The 15,880-nt window shown below is 44.1% G+C and overlaps 1 protein-coding gene across 9 annotated transcripts in view; it reads right to left on the bottom strand.

Annotated features, from left to right (window-relative positions):
• The window catches only part of REPS1 (RALBP1 associated Eps domain containing 1), a 234,711-nt gene that overhangs the window by 81,784 nt on the left and 137,047 nt on the right, over positions 1–15,880 (bottom strand). For all 9 annotated transcript variants that reach the window (XM_033938631.1, XM_033938627.1, XM_033938628.1 and 6 more), the window contains one exon: positions 5,731–5,832. In XM_033938631.1, coding sequence (XP_033794522.1) covers positions 5,731–5,832 — 102 coding nt within the window. The remainder of the gene's footprint in view (positions 1–5,730; positions 5,833–15,880) is intronic.

Raw genomic sequence — 15,880 nt, 5'->3', positions numbered from 1 at the left:
AGGTGGAAGCCACCTCCTGCGGACCCTTCTTAGAACTTATGGAAGACTTGTGCGCTTTAGACGATGAATCATGGCTGCATTTTGCTGGAGCCGCAAGGATGCTCTCTGCGTGGCCCGCTTTTGACTTTTTAGGGTACCCCTGGCTGGAAAGAGCAGCAGAACCCCCTTTAGGGGTTAAGGGAACATGGACCGATGAAATTTTGCCCCCCCCCCACACCACAGTGCATCTGGAACACGGCCACTTGCTGCACAGCCATCCACCGCAAATAGGGCATGAATCCACAAAATCCTGCCCTGAGCAGTCCATCTGAGTGGTTTGAGTTTTGTTTTTGTTTTTTGCAAAAACGAAGCTTGTGGAAGCAAAAAATAACTTTAAATTTAGATCAGGAAAATCCAAGATGGCAGCTGGAAGTGTAATTTTCAATAAAAAAAAACCAGCCTGGGAAAAGCACAGGAGCCTCCAGAACATGGCGATTTTTGGATTTTAGGGGTGGGGGTAGGGCTCACTCCCAAACTGATCATAGGACTCAATCCCAAACTGATCAAAATCCACTTTTGAAGAACCCTCAAAATTGTTAAAACAGGCTGTCAGCCCTATACTCACTGTGCAATGGGGTGCTGGAAACTGCCATAAGGGAGCTGAAACAGCTTACAGGAAGATCCTCTGCCTCAACAAGCATGCAAACTGGACTACTGGTCTTCTGACTGCCCCTCCAGCCCGACACCAATAGATGAGGCCTCCGCCACCACTGGACATCCCTGTGGATAAGACCTAGTTGAGGAACGCAGTTGGCCCTGATCCTAGACACGCTTTCACGGAGCCACGCAGCCTGTGTTCAGACCCACAAGCAGATGAACCAGGGGTGAGCAATCTCTCAAGGGAATGGTCCCTGAGCCCTGATCCGAAAGTGCAGGCTATCCAGAGGGTGCGCTGCCAAGCAGCCAACCCCCTGAAAACAGACTTTCCACAAAGTCTGCAATCTCCCGCAGGCAGCGTTGTCCCCGCGGGGAATCTCTACAGCACAGAGATCAAGCAAAAAGACTTTGAGTTTAAAGAAAAATAAACACGAGCAGAAGAGACAAGCTCCTACTGTCCAGCTTGTAAGAATTCATCTGGAGTTCTGGGGGCAGTCCTGAGGTAGGAGAGGAGGGACTGAAAACATTATGTAAATTATGCTACCTACAAGCTGTCTATAGCGACTATAGATGCATAACTCATTTGTCCAGGAATAGAGGGATTGTACAAGAACATCTAGTTCTAACTCAGACAGAAACCCAAAGGAAATTGCTCAAGACCACAAGACACTGCCAGAAAGCTCTGGAATTTTACTTAACTTTGCATCAGTCATGAGACATGATAAACTTGCCTGTCTCCAGAGATGACTAGAATTCTAACACCATCTGTATAACATAAAATCCCATTAGTATACTACATAATCTTGCAGTTCTATGCAGTTTAACAAATAAAGAGAACTGAACAATCACAGTGAAGTACAAATCAAATCTTCCAAGAATTTCACTAATTTGCTTTCAGTAATTTCCTAAAATGTAAATTGGAGGTAGTGCCAGTCAGAAATCGACAAAATTTAGTGTACCAACTTGCAACTTGAAATGATAATAAATGCTGAAGAAATCTTTTATATACACCTCTTACAGTTGGAAAGGCAAACAATGTGGTGGTATGCAGTGAATGACTAGGATTGACAAATATAAACTGATCCACTAAATAACATAAGAACATAAGAATTGTTGCTGCTGGGTCAGACCAATGGTCCATCCTGCCCAGCAGTCCACTCATGCGGCGGTCCCAAGGTCATGACTGTAAGAATGGACGGTCCCGAGTTCAATACCCTCACAGAAGATTCACCAGGAAGTAAAATCACTCACAAACACCACTAACAGTGTTTGCATAAAGAATAGATATATTGTGCAGAGAAAGCAAGATTCATAAAAGTTACAATTAAGCATTACAATTAATGAGAGATATAAGTTTTACAGTTACAGAGACTGCTTCTGTGCTCTTGTGAATGAGAGAGCATAGGTGCTGTGAGGACAGAGAGGTAGAGAGAGAGAGAAGTAGAGAGAAAAAAAAGGGGAGGGGGGGTGATGTTCCAAGCTTCAGGTTCCAGAGATAGAGCAAGAGAGGGGGTGTTGCAGAAAGGAGCCTTTTATAACTTGAATTTTAATAGAATCTATTGAAGTTAAGCATCCTCATCCTTAGTAAACTGAAACAATGGTTAGTTTCACTGACCAGGAAGGTGAGTGAGGTGTGCTAGACTGGAGAAGAATAGATGGAGTCAAATGTAATTTCCAGTATGCCTCTGACAATAACTTAAGCTGTCCATCTTAAGCACCAGACATAAACACATCTTCTTAACACCTCTTCACACCTCTTAGCTGCAAGTTCGTTTGTTAACTTTTAAGCATGATTTAATTAAGGCTGTCTGCAATGACATTCCCTAAGGTCAGACATGAATGATATGATCTCACATAGGCCTTTGCTGAAAATGCTGATTGCTAGCAATGCTAGGCTGACAAAGACCAGTGCTCCAAATGAGTCCAGTCTCACCAGTTTAGCATGAACTTGTCCAACTTTGTCTTGAAACCCTGGAGGATGTTTTCCCCTCTAACAGACTCCGGAAGAGCGTTCCAGTTTTCTACCACTCTCTGGGTGAAGAAGAATTTCCTTACGTTTGTATGGAATCTATCCGCTTTCAACTTTAGAGTGTCCTCTCGTTCTCCCTACCTTGGAGAGGGTGAACAGTCTGTCTTTCTCTATTAAGTCTATTCCCTTCATTATCTTGAATGTTTCGATCATGTCCCCTCGCAGTCTCCTCTTTTCAAGGGAGAAGAGACCCAGTTTCTCTAATCTCTCGCTGTACGGCAACTCTTCCAGCCCCTTAACCATTTTAGTCGCCCTTCTCTGGACCCTTTCGAGTAGTACCATGTCCTTCTTCATGTACGGCGACCAGTGCTGGACACAGTACTCCAGGTGAGTGCTGGACACAGTACTCCAGGTGAGGGTGCACCATGGCCCGGTATAGCGGCATGATAACCTTCTCGGATCTGTTCGTGATCCCCTTCTTGATCATTCCTAGCATTCTGTTCGCCCTTTTCGCTGCCGTAGCACATTGTGCAGATGGCTTCATGGACTTGTCGATCAGAACTCTCAAGTCCCTTTCCTGGGAGGTCTCTACAAGTACCGCCCCAAACATCCTGTATTCGTGCATGAGATTTTTGTTCCCGACATGCATCACTTTGCACTTATACACATTGAACCTCATTTGCCATGTCGATGCCCATTTCTTGAGCTTGATTATGTCACGTTGCAGATCTTCACAATCCCCCTGTGTCTTCACTACTCTGTATAACTTCGTATCGTCCACAAATTTAATCACCTCGCTCGTCGTACTAATGTCCAGATCGTTTATAAATATGTTGAAGAGCACAGGTCCAAGCACTGAGCCCTGCGGCACCCCGCTGGTGACGCTCTTCCAGTCTGAGAATTGTCCATTTACCCACACTCTCTGTTTCCTATGCTCCAGCCAATTTTTAATCTACATGAGTATTTCACCCTCGATTCCATGGCATGCAATTTTCTGAAGTAGTCGTTCATGTGGAACTTTGTCGAACTCCTTCTGAAAATCTAGATATACAATGTCAACCGGGTCACCCTCGAAGAAATGCAGCAAGTTCATCAGGCAAGATCTGCCTTTACTGAAACTTTGCTGGCTGGTCCTCATCAGATCGTGTCCGTCAAGGTGATCAATGATGCGGTCCTTTATCAGCGCCTCTACCATCTTTCCCGGTACCGAGGTCAGATTCTCCGGTCTGTAGTTTCCCGAATCTCCCCTCGAACCTTTTTTGAAGATTGGCGTAACATTCGCCACCTTCCAGTCTTCCGGAATCTTTCCCGATTTGATCGACAGATTGGCTATTAGCTGAAGCAGTTCAGCTATAGTCCCTTTCAGTTCCTTGATGACCCTCGGATGGATGCCATCAGGTACTGGGGATTTGTCGCTCTTAAGCCTATCAATCTTCTTGCATACCTCTTCTAGACTGACCGTCAACCCTGTCAGTTTCCTGTCTTCGTTCCAGCATATTGCCTGATGGGTTCTGGTATGCTGTGTATATCCTTTTTGGTAAATACAGACGCAAAAAATGTGTTCAGTTTGTTGGCGATTTCTTTGTCCTACTTTAGCACTCCCTTTATTCCACAGTCATCCAACGGCCCCACCTCTTCCCTCGTGAGTCGTTTCCCCTTAATATATCGAAAGAACGGCTTGAAGTTTTTTGCCTCCTTGGCTATTTTTTCCTCGTAGTCTCTTTTAGCCTTATGGTACCTACGTTGATGTTGTTTGTGCTTATTCCAGTTTTCATCCGTTTTTGACCTTTTCCATTCCTTAAATGAAATTTTCTTATCTCTAATCACTTCCTTCACCTCTACAGTGCCTGTTCTTTGTTCTTTTTCCTCTTAGATCCTTTGTTGATACGTGGTATATATAGATTTTTGTGCCCGGTGACTGTGTCCTTAAAAAGGGACCAAGCTTGCTCTAGTGTTTTTACAATGCTTATTCTTTTCTTAATCTTCTTCCCCACCATGAGGCTCATCCCTTCAGAATTCCCTTTTCAGAAGTTCAGCACCGTGACCGTCGTTTTGGACCGATGTTTCTCACCTGCATCCAGGTCGAAGCAGATCATACTGTAATCACTACTTCCCAGCGTCCCTTCTACTTCTACATGTTGTGCCGGTCCTCGCAACTTAGTGCAATACCACGTGAGATTTTATAGCATATGCAACCAAATTTAAAAAGTACCCTGGCCTCCACCAGAAGATCTATCTTCTTCAAATTGAAGATTAAACCAACAGCAATATTTTGTATAATACAGTAAAACCTTGGATTGCAAGTAACTTGGTATGCAAGTGTTTTGCAAGACAAGCAAAACATTTTATTAAATTTTAACTTGATATACAAGCAAGGTCTTGCAATACAAGTAGATACAATATACACACATCACGTCATCACAACTGAGCCGACGATTCTTCTCTCTCTCTCTGACACTGCAGGAGTGTAGTGACTGTTCTAAACAAGCAAGGTCTTGCAATACAAGTACATACATTATTTTGTATTAAAGTTTTTGGGTTGTGGCATTTCCATTATTTCTTATGGGGAAATTCACTTTGATATACGAATGTTTTGGATTACAAGCATGTTTTCGTAACGAATTATGCTTGCAAACTAAGCTTTTACTTTATGTAGTCTGTGCAAATTCTTAATAACCTGCCAAATGAATTATGTTACATTGCTAAAACATAAGATTGTACCAGTCCTGAATGGGGTTATATTAAAATAGGATCTAATTGCTCGCAATCTCCAAAGCGTATAGAAACATTTCTGGACCACAGCGTCAACATGAGCACTCATAGATAGATTCTTATCCAAATGTACTCCTAAGATTTTAATAATTGGGATAATAGGATATGTAGTCCCGTTCAGTGTTAAATTTTCTTCATTACATTTAGTGGAAAAGGCAAAAAAGAATTTTATTTGAGTTAAGCTTCAGTTTAAAATCCTTCAACCATTGATCAACAGTTTGAATTACTATAGATATTCATTGTAAAGCCGAAGAAAGTTTAGAAGAAATGGAAATCACAATGGTAATGTTGACATTTAAAGAGTCTATCTTATGATTTTCTAGAACAAGTAAGGTAGGTTTTGCAATTCTTACCGGCTGTATTTCCAGCTACAAATTTCACAGATGAAGCCAACTTATTTTCTTCTGAATGTTCAGGAGGCTTTACAAGTAAAGGGCTAGTGGGATTGGTGTGATCTGAAAAAGAGATACATTTATGAATTATATTTAATCCTTTTATTTTTTCCCCCCTTTTTCTCATGTATTGTTTTGTCAAAATTGTACCAATTGTCTGGTTCAAGAAATGTGACTTTTTCTTTTTACCCTGATTTTATAGCTTGTGTAAATCGCATTGGATTTGGATTTTGCGATTTAATCAAATTTTTAAATAAACTTGAAACTTCATAACTTGTAACTGAGTTACTCACCAATACCATGTGTGTGTTTTCTGTGAACAGCAGGAAAAAGTTTTTATCAAAAGGGTGACATTTAAGAGAGCCATGCAGGTAAGATAAGACTTTACAACTTAGAAAACTTTGTTGGGGGCCTTTAAGAAACACTACTGTATGACCTGCTCAGTTTTATGAAAAAGTGTAACATAGGAAACAACTCCTGGGAAAGGGGGGGGGGAAAGGCTTGTGGAAGGGATTTGAAGACTTGCATCTTGCTGTCCAAAGACTGACTACCTGCTTTGAGTAAGCAACATGGTTCTCTAAGGACAAGGACGGGCAAGTCCTCATAACTGGGACTACATAGCTACAAACTGCATACAACAGAATAAAAGGGGGAGCCCATGAAAGATGCTACCAACTGGCAGATATCAAAAGTCATTTTCTTGGCAATTATCTTTTATTCAGGGGTTTGTTTGGTTTTTTTTGAAAGGGGAAAAAAACAAGGAAAGAGGAGTGAAAAGACTCCAGAATCAATCCACTTAGAAAAAAAAATTGCCCAAGAACTACAGTTTGGAAATGAAGAAAATGGGCTCTAGGAGGGTGGACTTGAATGCTAAATGCCAGAGATTCTGGAGGACAGACAAGTCAAACTTATCATATAGAGCAATGGTTCCCAACCCTGTCCTGGAGGACCACCAGCCAGTCAGGTTTTCAGGCTTGCCCTAATGAATATGCATGGGGCAGATTTGCCTGCCACCTCCATTATATGCAAATCTTTCTCAAGCATATTCAATTAGGGCTAGCCTGAAAACCCACTGATATAGAGAATTCCTTTTCAGACAATGAGGAGATTTGAATCTAGCTTTGCAAATCTCTATAGAGGACCACCTCAACTGAGCTAGTGATGAGAGCTATAGCTCTGACATACATGGCTTGCCAATGTCCAAGCCAACATGAGCAAAAGGTAAATAGATGCAGATTACTAGCAAATTCTTTTTTTTTTTATTTATGCATTTTCAAAATAACCCACAAGAATATTCTTGTTACAGTAAGCAGAGTATATAGAAAATATGATCATCAAACAATAATGACAAATAAAAAGAAAAAAGATTAACTAGATAATCATCAAATTGCAGGTATTATAATTATTTATATCTTTAAATTCTTAATTAGACCTCAATTCTCAAGAGAAAACATAAAAGAAAAAGACAAGGAGGTCTTATATTTAACAATAATATATAATTACAGAAATGGCTTAACGCTATCTATACTCGGCCCAAAATTTCTTTTGGCTGCCCTAGGGTATTTTCTTAGTGTCCAGAAATGTACAAAGGTGCTCAGGAACAAAAAACACATATTTGATTCCAGAGTATCTAATTAAACATTTACAGAGATAACCTAGCATAAATGTAGCTCCCAAACTTTTAACTTCCTCCCTCATAGCTAAGAATAATTTCCTACGGTCCTGAGTAGTCTTAGTAATATCAGGAAAAATCCAAATTTTTTGACCAAGAAATAAGGTTTGGGAGTTACGGAAGAAAATTCTTAATATAGCATTAAAATCTTGCTCAAAAACTAGAGTTATAATCATTGTTCCACGATATTCGATTTCTTCTTGTGTAGTTTTTAAAATGTCAGTTAAGTTATTTAAGTCCAACGATTGTACTCTTTCAACTTGTTTGTCAGAAGGTATAGTTTGTAGCTTATTAGGCAAATAATAAATCCTATTGATCGGTGGAATTGAGTCTGAAGAATATTTTAAACCCTCAATCAAATATTTCTTAAACATGTCAATAGGAGCTGTAATTGCTGACTTAGGAAAATTCAGTATTCTCAAATTAAGTCTTCTGTTATAATTCTCAAGTTGTTCAATTTTTTTCTGAAAGAAAAGTCTGTCTTTAACAAATGTTGTAGACATATTTTGAATAGATGTTATCTCTTTATTAATAATGTCGAACTTGGAATTAGTCTCAGTTTGAACATAAGTTGATAAATCGTCTATTTTACGCATTACCCCGGACATATCAGTAGTGGATTTAGTAACGGCCACTTCCAATCTCTGGAGCAATCGCCAAATGCTGTCCAATGTCACCTGAGAAGCGCTGTTCTCTCCCGCTTCTTGTGGTGTTACACACTCAGCGTTCAGGCCGGTATGAGGCCCCCCACTGTGTGAGGGCGTTGGACCCATTAAGACATCAGCATTCACGCTCTCAATATCCTCCTGCGCTGGGTCAGGTGGCAAACGGGCTGCCGGAGGGGATAATGAGATCTCCAACCCCAATCCTCCGGTGGCTCCTTCCGTTGGAGACAATGCTGGGTTCCTTCCCCCCTCAACAATGGCCGGAGAGCTGGTCAAGAATCAATCCATTGAAGCTTGCCTGGGCGTGGGGAGGTCCACCCGAAGAGAGCCCTTACGTTTAGTAAAGGGTATTATTGAATTCGCCAAAACGAAAAGGTAAATGTTGGTAAGAAACTATTAAGGCACAATGGAGCTTGCATTCAAGCAGCTTTCACGCCGCCGCCATATTGTTTTCCCCTCCAGTTAGCAAATTCTAATTGGAAGCACACATTTGTAACAGCAATCAAAAGTTGATTGGAATCTTAAAAAATAAAAAATAACAAACCCCCTAAATGGTTGGATGGACTTTCTACTCCAAATAGAATGCTATGGCTCTTTTGAAATCTAATGTGTTAAAGATACATTCACCACTCTGGTGATTGTGTGGACTAATGAAAAATGTTGTAAGGATGATTAAGGGGGAAAATCATATACCACCTTAGGGAGAAATGCATAGAATGAAAAGGGAGAGGGGAAATCCAGTTAGCAAGAGAACTAGGGAAATAAAATAACGGGAGAAAATATAAGATAGTAAGGGCAGTTTTCATCTCCCATTGCCATGTGGCTTCAGTTAATTTTCATCCCCAAATGCAGCTCACTAATGCTGCATGTTGAAGTGACCACAACCATGAATAAGGGTCAAGTACTTTAAGCAGTGGCATAGCGAGGGTGAGAGGCGTCTAGGGCAGTAGTGCCCCTTCCCGCTCCTTTCCTGATCCCCCCTTCCCTTCACCCGTACCTCTAGCTGAAGTTGTTGTTCGTGGCGGTCAACCACGTGCTCTTGTGACCCCATCAGCTCTCCCTCTGACAGGGTCATGAGGAGCACATTGTTGACTGCTGTAACTTCAACTAGAGGTATGGGGAAAGGAAGGGGGGAGTGCGTGTGGCAAGGGGAGGAGTGGGACGAGGTGTGGAGGTGGGACGGAGAGAAGGAGGGGTGCTGGCACCTCCACCAACATGGCACCTGGAGTAAACCACTCTCTCGACCCCCCCCCCTTACAACGCCGCTGACTTCAAGTTACAAAAGCCCTGTGATTTGAAAAGCACTTTCATCAGCTGGGTTAGAACAATGTTCAGGTGGCTTAATGGGAATAGACTGGGATGAACTGGCAACCTGAGAGATCTGCCTCTTCGGAGACGTACCAGGTTCACATACCAAGGGCAATGAGACACCAGAATCACCAGACCCTGGTGGCATACTACTCTGCGGATGATCTGGCCCATGGTGGAAATACACAGAGTAGGATCTCAATGGGCCAGGACTGAACAAGGGGGTCTAGCCCTGCAATTCCCTGCTCGGCTCTTCGACCATAGAAGCAATCTGCCTGCGCATTTTTGGTTGAGGTCATTAGATCCATTTCCGGTTTGCCCCAGCACTGCACAATGAGGGTGACCGCTGAGAAAGTTGGCTTGGACATTCTCTATTTCAGCCACATGGGCAGCCAAAAAGGCTTGTAGGTGGACTTCCACCCATGGAACATCTGTGCTTCCAGGCATAGGGGAACGCTTCTGGTGCCTCCTCGCCTGTTCACATAAGTTACAATGGTGGCATTGTCGGAGAACACTCTGACTGTCCTACCTGACAAGAAAGACCAACTCCTTCAGCGCCAAATGTATGGCTCTCAATTCCAGATGATTTATGAATCACTTGTTCTCTGACGAGGTCCATTTGCCTTGAAGAGGGCGACCACAGCAGTGGGCTCCCCAGACACTCAGGCTGGTGTCAGTCATGAGGATCATCCATGAGGTGATTCTGAGAGGCATGTCCCTGGAGCCATCAATCTAAGCTGTGATTTTCCTCCCTTGTACAAGGGAGTTGCATCTGTAGCAAGTGCTAAAGGGGACCACCTGGAGAGAAGAGAGTCCTGGAGTGGATGCATATGTGCTCTCGTCCTGGGAATGACTTCAAGGGAGGCTGCTGTCGAGCCCAGCACCTGCAGGTAATGCCAGTTCATGGGATCTCTGATATCTCCCTCCTGAGATTTTGATTGCATAGTTTGGGAAGAAAAAAAAGACCTTGCGCAATGTCAAAGCAGACTCCCAGATATTCCAGGCACTGAGTCGGCTGTAGCTGACTGTTCCGGAAGTTGACTATCTAGGCAAGTCTCTGGAAGAGATCCACCACCTGTTGTACAGTGTGGTCGCCCTCCTGTTGTGAGGGGGCTCTGATTAGCCAATTGTCCAGGTAAGGATGCACTTGAATGCCCATCCTGCAGACTTGAGCAGCTACTACTACCAGAAGTGGCAAAATGCTGGCCTACATTTCAAATGTTAAAAGTAGATGTGGCTAGCTAGGCTGATCATAGCAAGGGGATCCCCGATCAGCTAAGCCAGCAGGACTCCTGAAAGCCGCGGCTTTGGGGACTCATGTTGGCTTAGCTGATCGGGGGGATGCCCTTGCCATGATCAGCTGAACTAGTGCGGCGGAAGACCCCCCCCCCCCAAGACAGGCAGGAGGGATGCCCACTCCCTCCTGCTACCGGGCCTTGATTCCCCTCCCTGGTTGAAGACTGGCAGGAGGGATGCCTACTCGCTCCTTCTGACACCCCCGGAACCCTGAACACCCCTGAACCTTAAGACTTCCCACAACACCTCCCTAACCTGCAGACCTTCCACCCCTAAGCCCACCCAACACTCCTGTACTTTTGTTCAACAACAGCCGGTCAGAAGGATCCTTACTCCTTCCAGTCAGCAGGCCCGCCTCTTCAAAATTTTGGGCCTTGGCTTTCACCTTCCCAGTGCATCTTGGGATGCACTGGGAAGGGGCATAATGCCCTGACTGGCGCAGGAAAGGGCCTTAGCCATCTGAGCAAATCAGCCCCAGCTTTAGTGAGTCCTGCCGTCTCAGCTGATTGGGGATTCCCTTGCAGTGACCAGCCCAGCCGGCCGCATCTACTTTTAACATTTGAGGCACAATTCTGTAATCGGTGCTGGCGACACAGGTGCCAGTTAGAGAATTGGAGGGTAAGACATCTATTTTTTTTCTCTCTTTTAAGACAGACGTGATTCTGTATAGGACGCCAGTGCACGTTTCTCAGCTGCTTCTTAGGCAGCCACTGAGATCAGGGTCCTATACAGAATCAGCCCCTTAGTGCTTCATTTATGGACTTCAGGTCCAATACAGGTTTCCATCTTCTGTGCCTTTCTTGGGCACTATGAAGTATTTGCCAAAGCCCAATTCTTCTTCAGGAACTGGTTCTATGGCATGTATGTCCAAGAGTCACTGCACTGTTGCTCAGACTTTGGCCTCCTTTTCTGGTAGAACTGCTGGGGAATCGATGAACAGATCTGGAGGGCGGTGAGAAAATTCTATCCTGTGCCCTTCCTAAATGATGTTCAAAACCAATGGTCTGATGACATCTGTTCCCATTCCCTACAGAAAACATATAGCTGCTTGCCAATGTGAGGGGCAAGGCCAACGACCTGGCGTCATTGTGGTTTCTTGTTGGCTGAGCAACTGCTGATACCAGAGGGTTGTTGGCACCTGTATAGTTGTCAAATCTCTATCTGGATCTCTGAAAGAGTCTCTGGGAAGAGGAACTGGAAGAAAACTGGTGGAATCTCAGAGAGGAATGAAAATTGCTTCTGCCACCCCCAGCAGAACGCCAAGCCCTTTGCCTGGGAGAGATTTGGGATGGTAATATGCCACGCTGGCCATAAGGTTATCTAAACCTTTGCCAAAAAGCATCTGCTCCTTGAAGGGTAATCTGCTGAAAGCAGCCTTATAAACTGAATTGCCCACCCACTGACTAATCCAGAGCATCCAGCAGGCAGAGACAGCGAAAGCAGAAACTTTGGCCACATAATCATGTGGGGACAGGCGTCCCCCAGCTCTGATGGACTACACTACAATCTGGTATGACAGGATCGTATCACAATGGAAGCAGCTACTACTGCTTTGATATCAAAAGCCAGCTCTTCAAACTGTCTTAAGTACTACAACCACCTTACGATCCTGTGCATCCTTCAGCATCACTCCTCTCTCACTAGGAAGGGAGGTACGCTTAGTCACTTGTGGAACTGCAGAATCCACTTTCAGCTGTGAAAACAGCAATTGAAAGTCCAGAGCCATAAGATAAAGCCTTGGCATAGCTTTGGTTACCCTTTAGGGAGCCTTCTGGAAACTCCCATTGATCAATGCCCAAGGAATAAGGAGGTAGGAGGTGATGTCCAAATGGGCTAGAAAAGTCTGCGTGGTTACTGCCGCTCATAACGGAACACTGGAAGGTGAAAGGCTGTTAGGGATCCAACTTCAGCTCACAGAGTGTGTCAGAAATGACATGTGAAATGGAAGCAGACTTGAAAAGATGGCGCGCTGAGGGATCATCATTGTGATCAATAGCCACCAAAGCCTCCTGATCTCCAGTCCCCGAAAAGCACCCCAAATCATCCAAAAATGTAGTGGATCCTTGCGATAATAAAGGCATGGAAAAGGATTTCCAGTTCTCCCAGTTCTGATCCGACTGGTCACTGACACTTGGAGCCTGCTTGGGATGTGAATCCCCTTGTATCGGAACTGGTGCACTCAATGGTGCACTGGTGCTTCCTGGGCCCGTTATGTAGGCTTTCTACGGGAGACTGACAAAATCTCAAGGGGGAGCTGTTCTCAAATGCTGAAGGGGATGAGTTTAGAGTTTTGAGCGACACTCTTCTGAAAAGTTCACAACTACTGGGAAGTTACAGCTACAGAACAGAATCCTATCTTTGCAAAAGAATACCAATTGTGCAACATGGGGATGGAAGGGAGGCAGAGAAACCTGAGATTTTGAGCCAGGTAGAGGTTGTGCAGGTTGGGCAGAAGGACTCTTGCTGTGCTCTCTAGCCCACTGTTCTTCAACCGCTGGTCCGCAGAAAATTCCTGCCGGTCCACGCAGGGCCGGCGAGAACATCTGCAATTTCCTGCCGATCTGCGCAGGACCGGCAAGATCGAAGAGCTGTAGTCCGCGCAGGGCCGGAGATATCATGGGGAGCCTCCGACAGTTGCTTTCTCCCCTCCCAGCAGCTCTCTTTACTTACCAGCGCAGCGATTCAGGAAGGAAGCCTTGGGGCTTTTCCTGAGTCACAGCCGCCTCTGATGATGCAACTTCCTCTGTCCTCAGAGGTGGTGCGACCCAACAAAGGACCCGAGGCTGCCTTCCTGAATCGCTGTGCTGGTAAGTAAAGAGAGCTGCTGGGAGGGAAGAAAGACACTGTTAGAGGCTGGGAAGCTGCTGGGCATGGTAAAAAAAAGGGACAGCTGCTTCTGGACCTGGAGAGAAGGAGAAGGAGAGATGCTGCTGGGAGGGGAGGAAGGAAAGTAGTCTGGGAAGCTGCTGGGCAAGGGAAAAAAAGAGACAGCTGCTACTGGACCTGGAGAGGGAGAAGGAGAGATACTGCTGAGAGGGGAGGAGGGAAAGGGAAGGGAAGAGAGTTACTGCTGGACAGGGGGGAGGAGGGAAGGGAGAAGAAAACAGGAAGGAAACAGCTGGCAGGGAGATTAAAGGAGGGGAAGGGGAGAGACAGGAGTGAGATGGGAATGGGGGTCAGCAGAGAAATAGAGAGGGACAAAGATGCTAGATCTGGTGTAGGAGAGATAAAAATGAAGATAGCAGAGAAGCTGGAATGAATCATGTAAAAAGGGGAGAGGGGCATAGAAAGAAGACAAATACCATATGGAAGGGGGAGAGGTCAGACAGTAGATGGAAGGGGCAGATGCTGGATTGAAGAGACAGAGAGGGCAGACACTGGAAGAGAATGAAAAGAAGATGAAAGCAGAAACCAGAGACAACAAAAGGTAGAAACAAATAATTTTATTTCTATTTTGTGATTAGAATATATCAGATTTGAAATATATATCCTGCTAGAGCTGGTGTTAGACATAACTGGGGACTGCAAAGTCCAGGCAGTGGCTTAGTGCTCTCTCTGACCAGGGGGGCAGTTGCCCTAATTGCACTCCCCTAATCCTACTCCTGCTATGTGTGACTGCAGTATTCTGTTAGCATGATATTTCTGTGTAGCATTCTGTAATAATTTGGCTTATTCAGTTTTCTTGATAGTAAAGGGGATATATGTGAAGGGGAGGGAAGATAGGGGTTTTGTTGATCCTTGCTCTGTATTATTTGTATTTATAAAATGACAATTGTACAGAATATTGTTTCTTTATATACTTTAATAAAATACATTTAGTATAAAATCATAACTGAGGCTTGTGCGGATGGGATCAGATGGTTTGCGAAGACCGAGCTCATGGAGACGGGGCGGAAACGGGGTTTTTAAATTTCAGTCCTAGTAGTTTGCCAGTCCACAAAATAATTTTTTTTTCCCCGCCAGTCCATAGGTGTAAAAAAGTTGAAGAACACTGCTCTAGCCTGTTGCCTCGGAGTTCTAGAGTCTGCAGATTTTCCAGCTTCGCATAATTCACTCTAGAGAATGTGGATATTTCATTCCCATTAAGATTAAGCGACTCCAGACTGGGGTGGCTGGTGCCTCCAAGTTCCCTGATGTTATGGCTAAAGTTGGCAACCTGCAGATAGGGCAGTTCGTTCAACTGTATGTGCTGGATCACGTTCTGGTCCACTTTCAACCACAGCAGATGGGTGAGGGAGTTCAGTGAAGACATGTCCTGCAAGTGATTCTGAGAGACGTTGACATAATGGAAATTAATGTATGACGAGAGGAGGTTGATGTCCATCAAGTCACGATCCCTCAGCTCCACTTTGACGTCGGTTAGGTTTAAAGTTAGCATTTATTTTTACACCAAATATAGTCATGTAACATTCAGAGCCAAAACTACGGAACCATATTTTCAACAAAATACAGGAGATTTCATCAGTTTTTAAGTATCACTTGCTTAAATTAACTTGTGTAGTGAAGTGTTTACATTCAAGTTTAAATAGATTGCTGTGGATCTCCAAAGCTGCTTCAAGCAAAGCTATCAGTCTTTAACAGCTCAAATTGTAATTAAGTCAGAAATTAATGTAGACATGTCTGCATACTGTACATCCACTCTATGTAGCTATAGGATAACTTGTTACTGAGGACACTCTGGACTTCTTCATCAGAATGATGTATTATAGTTGAACTTCAGCTTTGGCAGGTACTTCAGATTGACATGAGCAACATCATAGATAACGTATTCATTATAAAGCAGACTGGTATTGCTGATGCACGTATCAACTTCTTTTCTTAAAGGAACTTCCACACCATTGAGGGTAATGCTAGCAGCAGGGTCAGGAGCTGTTCTTCCCAAATCTTTCATACTATGTTTCCCCTTAGGCAATTTAGTTATTTCAGAGGCTGATTTCAGTTCATCTATGTTCCAAGGGCCACCTTGCCCAGTAAAAGTAAGCCTATGGGATTTCCAGGGAATGCATGACAATAGTTGGCACTTTTGGAGACCATGTCTGCAAAATAGATGCCTTTGCCAAACATATAGCTAGTCACAGGAGCTTCAGGTGGAGCGATGCGCAGACCCTGGGACAGAATACCTACAAAGTTGGTTGTGCGGGAACCGTGCCAGAGCAGCTTATGATTGTGC

This window comes from Geotrypetes seraphini, chromosome 3 (genome assembly GCF_902459505.1).
Source record: "Geotrypetes seraphini chromosome 3, aGeoSer1.1, whole genome shotgun sequence".
NCBI lineage: Eukaryota > Metazoa > Chordata > Amphibia > Gymnophiona > Dermophiidae > Geotrypetes > Geotrypetes seraphini.
Note: the sequence above shows the minus strand (reverse complement) of the source record. Positions and strands in the feature narration are given on the sequence as shown.